Source organism: Pecten maximus, chromosome 18 (assembly GCF_902652985.1).
Source record: "Pecten maximus chromosome 18, xPecMax1.1, whole genome shotgun sequence".
NCBI classification, from domain to species: domain Eukaryota; kingdom Metazoa; phylum Mollusca; class Bivalvia; order Pectinida; family Pectinidae; genus Pecten; species Pecten maximus.
In genome coordinates this window covers 32,592,737-32,597,294 of record NC_047032.1, presented here as the reverse complement: position 1 = coordinate 32,597,294, position 4,558 = coordinate 32,592,737, and the positions used below count along the sequence as shown (strand labels likewise).

Below are 4,558 nucleotides of genomic sequence, written 5' to 3'. Positions count from 1 at the left end.
GGGTGTTCGATGTCGACATCATTACCTTATTTGGAGGTATACTTTGGGTGATACCAGGGGTGTTCGATGTTGACGTCATTACCTTATTTGGAGGTATACTTTGTGTGATATCAGGGGTGTTCGATGTTGACGTCATTACCTTATTTGGAGGTATACTTTGGGTGATATCAGGGGTGTTCGATGTCGACATCATTACCTTATTTGGAGGTATACTTTGTGTGATATCAGGGGCGTTCGATGTTGACATCATTACCTTATTTCGAGGTATACTTTGTGTGATATCAGGGGTGTTCGATGTTGACGTCATCACCTTATTTGGAGGTATACTTTGTATGATATCAGGGGTGTTCGATGTTGACGTCATTACGTTATTTGGAGGTGTGATGTCAGGAGCGAAAATTCACCGTAGAATCACGGTTTCGTTATTATATCGACATTTTCTATTGTTTTTGAGTTTGAATTACTGATTTGTTATTATGGCGGTATTCTCTGTTGTATTTGAGTTAGAATAACGGTTTCGTTATTATGTCGGTATTCTCTGTTGTATTTGAGTTAGAATAACGGTTTCGTTATTATGTCAGCATTCCCCACTGTTCTTGTTTTGACAAGGATATGACTGACATATTCAGAGAATTAAACGACTGCTTTTCTTTATTTTTTTCATTGTCATTTATATCTGTATCTACGTTCTTCAATATAAGTCAAGGATTTCAGCATTTCAATTTAATCATACTAAATCTTTTAATACATGTATCATTCTTTCGAAAGCAGAATCACGGAATAATTCACACAATCAATCAATGATTTCAGTTTGTTCCATTGAGTTCGGGATAGCGTTATACCCCGACCTGCTGGTTTGAAAGTTTTTTCCTCCGAAAAGTCCCGGATGTCAACAACAGGTTCTTTGTGCTTTCGGAATATGCTAATTCGTCGTTTCCATGACAACGAAAACACGACCTGACCTGTGAATAAAGAAGTTGAGTATATAAACGAACTGAAATAATTGCATTATGCGAAAAGTAACTTTTCGCTGATTCCTGTAAGTATAATGTGTAAGATAGGAAATGATTACCAGTCTAGGAATGATCAGAAACATACATTACTGACAAGCCGTCCGGATATACATTATCAACCTACTTAGCATGAATACAAGTCTTTGAGCCAAAATGCACGTAGGCCTCACCGAGAAAATTAAAAAAAACCACACACACACAAAAACCCGGCTTAATTAGCAATAAATTTATGTATATTAGCTTAACTATTCAGGGGAGGTAACCCTGGTTTTATTGTCATATTAAGTATGCGATATACACTTACTTTCTTCATCATCTCCGCCATCGACATTATCGTCTTTGATTGCATCAGTTCCTTTATTTTTCGTTTTCGTCTGACTCTCTCCGATCTCTTTTAATGCACTATCGATTCCGTATCGCTTCCGACAAACTGTGTTCCACTGTCTGGACGTCAAACTAATGCCTGTTTTTGTTGCCTTGGCAACTGTAGCATTCACAGGTTTAAAATATTCCCGAATGCTTACATACACATCAAGTTTATACCGGAATACATGTACGCAAATTAAGTTACTTAAGTCAAATGTGTTATCATCGAGTTCATAGTCTCCGCCGTCAAGACTGACGTCATCGGTACCACTGGCAACCAATCCGATATGGCGATGCTTCCGTTTGAATTTTCCGGGAGGCTTACATGCATCCTGTTCCAGTTTTAGTCTGTCGTGCGACAACATGCCTTCAAACCCATGGAACAGCTCTACGAATGTCAAACGGTCAAGGCTTGTCTCACGAACATGTTGTTTATAAGGACATTTCTCCCAAAAACATGACGAGTGGTACGAGTCCAGCCGCGTGTCTGACCCCTGACCCCGGACTAGGCCTATTCTGAGACAACCTCTGTCGATGGTTCTCTGACAAGCTACACAGACACATTTATCCGGCACATAACTACACGTGAAAGGCTGCGACACATTCACCTGGGCCATGACACTGTCATTCCAGATACGGCACATAACTACACGTAAAAGGCTGCGACACATTCACCTGGGCCATGGCACTGTCAAACCAGATACTGTGAGATTAGTATACGTATGTCCTACGAAATGTCTCCTGGTGTGGGAGGATGACCATTTGAAAGATTCGCTGAATTTGACGGTTATCTTCTGGTATAGTCATATATAGGTAATAAGCGAGTTCTTTTTATTTCGAAACACCCATGACCTAATTACAGTGTAGAGATGTCTCTAATTAAACTTTGTAATCAAAAGGAACATTGTTTCAGTAGATCATATGTATAATTCCTTCTAACAATGCCATTTCAATTACTTATAACCGATTATCCTTATATTAGATTATCACTACATATCAACAGGTCATACGTCGATCACTAGTTCATAAAGCAAATTATCCTGATGCTCAATAAGTCACGTGACTTGAGTTTCTCCTACACCTAAAGGAGCCAGCTCCCTCAATATACAGCTGTCTCTAGACTCTATTATGTTTAAGATATGGAACTATGAAATCGTCTCTTATAATGATGAAAAACAACGATTATATTTTATCATCTTTCCGTCCAATAATCTTTATATCCGTACCGTGATCGTGCGTCATACGTGATATAAGATCGGGGTTGTCCGACCACTTCAACATAACACGTATTTCCTGGGAATTATTTCAATGTCTGAGAGTAAACATGTTCCAGTTGGTGTTGGGGATTCTCCATTATATTCTTACTTCACACCTTCAACAGTAACAAAAATCAAGGAATAGTTAAACAAATAAACATCGTCCACATATAAACAAAATAACTATACACCAACACTGCATATACATGTACATGAATGCACTGTACACGCTTAAATAAATAATAATATAAAAATAAATATAATATAAAAGTGTTTTCTTCTCACTGTTTGTTATGTCTGATATTATATCCTTTTATATAACATTATATAATATTACATTATATTATAGTATATCTTTTTATATAACAATATATCATATTACATTATACTATATTATCCTTTTCTTTGTTTTACAGGACATTGCTGTAAGTTATAATACATGCATGTTCAAGTGTCCGTCTATACACTGTTTTGGCAGTACCTTGTGTGTCAACCGAAAAGCCTGTTGTATCAAGTTACGGTGTACAAATGTATATATACCTATACATTGTATATATATACATATACATTGTATATATATACTTAGTTTAATGGTCTGATTCTATTTCAGGCATTGTCGATCCAGACTTTAATTTTTGTAAGTTACACACGGTGAATACGTTAAAGGTATTCCACGCCCGTCTGACCCTATAACATAACCTTTGCTGATCCTATATATGTTCGAGACAGACACCACATCTATATGACGTAGTTTTATATTTAATATTTGCCAAATACTTTGACTTTTTTCAGGGTGAGGGTGTACCGAACCCTTACCCTCGACATTAATCAAATTAATTAGCATGTGGTCTAGGAAAATCTTTTATACAACACAAGTACAAGTCAGATTATCAAGTCAATCCAAAGATGTTAAATACTCGGGTGTTTCCGTACATAGACAACCCAGGGCGACGACACTATAATATATAATCTAGAGGGTTTTAATTTCGCCTCTTGTCAACAATACCGACTGTAAACTGTGGTAATCTACCGCCTCACTTTGAATAAAACACGATTAAATCACACAGATTGTGGACTTATCGATATGTACATTGTATAACTTACCGGTCACCGATTGGAATTCTAATAAAATGTCCGATTAAATCATTTTAAATGTCATGTCCCAGGTTGTTTACGATCCGCCATCTTGTTCACCTTACAAAAATATAACACACGTATACAAATACACATGTGTAAGCATTTAATGAGGGCGGGGTATTTAAAATCAATATAGAGGCTCGACACATACACACATACGTGTTGGTCAAAGGTGGCCTATCCATTCGAAACATAGCGGTTTATACCACAGTATTGTATATGGTGTGGGTTAAGGGTCATCTATATAGCAGAATAATGTTGAATTTCAAACACGAATAAATAGCTTAAAAATTGCACAAAAATATTCATGTTATATACCAAAATGTTTGTTTGGACATGTAGTGTATTCAAATCACAAATAATTTGATGTAGATGCTAACAATTTCTTCTTTAGAGTTACTTTGTGGTAAGTTGTAGCATGGAATAATTCTAAGCCACAAAAATAACCAAACCTGAAAAATAGCCCAGATGTCATGCTCACAGGTGCCTATAGCACAGGGTAGGAGCATTTGTTTGACCGGATTTGACTTTATGTAGGTATAAACACATATTTAGTTTTGACCTTGGAATGCAAATGGCGGCTGTGGATGATATTACACAAATATGGCATAAAGGGAGGCATTTCAGCCATTAAAAATGCTCCTATATAATACATTTAAGACATCTGATTATAGTAAGAATGACCATTTTAAGACAAATTGTCAAACTGGTGAGTTTTGGGCCTTTTTCAGAAATATATATCTTTTACTCCAAACTCAACGGATGAACATTTTTTCCTAAAAACAG

The 4,558-nt window shown here is 36.5% G+C and overlaps 1 protein-coding gene across 1 annotated transcript; it reads right to left on the bottom strand.

Moving 5' to 3' along the window:
• Positions 1-708: 708 nt before the first annotated feature.
• Positions 709-3,856, bottom strand: LOC117316915. The gene is made up of 3 exons (XM_033871693.1): positions 3,740-3,856; positions 1,318-2,751; positions 709-962 (listed from the first exon to the last, which is right to left on the bottom strand). The coding sequence occupies exons 2-3, from the start codon at positions 2,048-2,050 to the stop codon at positions 754-756; spliced, it is 942 nt and encodes a 313-aa protein (XP_033727584.1). The 5' UTR covers positions 2,051-2,751; positions 3,740-3,856; the 3' UTR covers positions 709-753.
• Positions 3,857-4,558: the final 702 nt, after the last annotated feature.

What these genes read in the sequence shown, in the direction of transcription:
- LOC117316915 (XM_033871693.1), bottom strand. Translation starts at nt 2,050, where the DNA reads ATGTGTCGCAGCCTTTTACGTGTAGTTATGTGCCGTATCTGGAATGAC. An exon ending in TGGCGGAGATGATGAAGAAA is followed by an intron (nt 963 to 1,317) that starts GTAAGTGTATAT and finishes CTTTATTCACAG; the next exon opens with GTCAGGTCGTGTTTTCGTTG.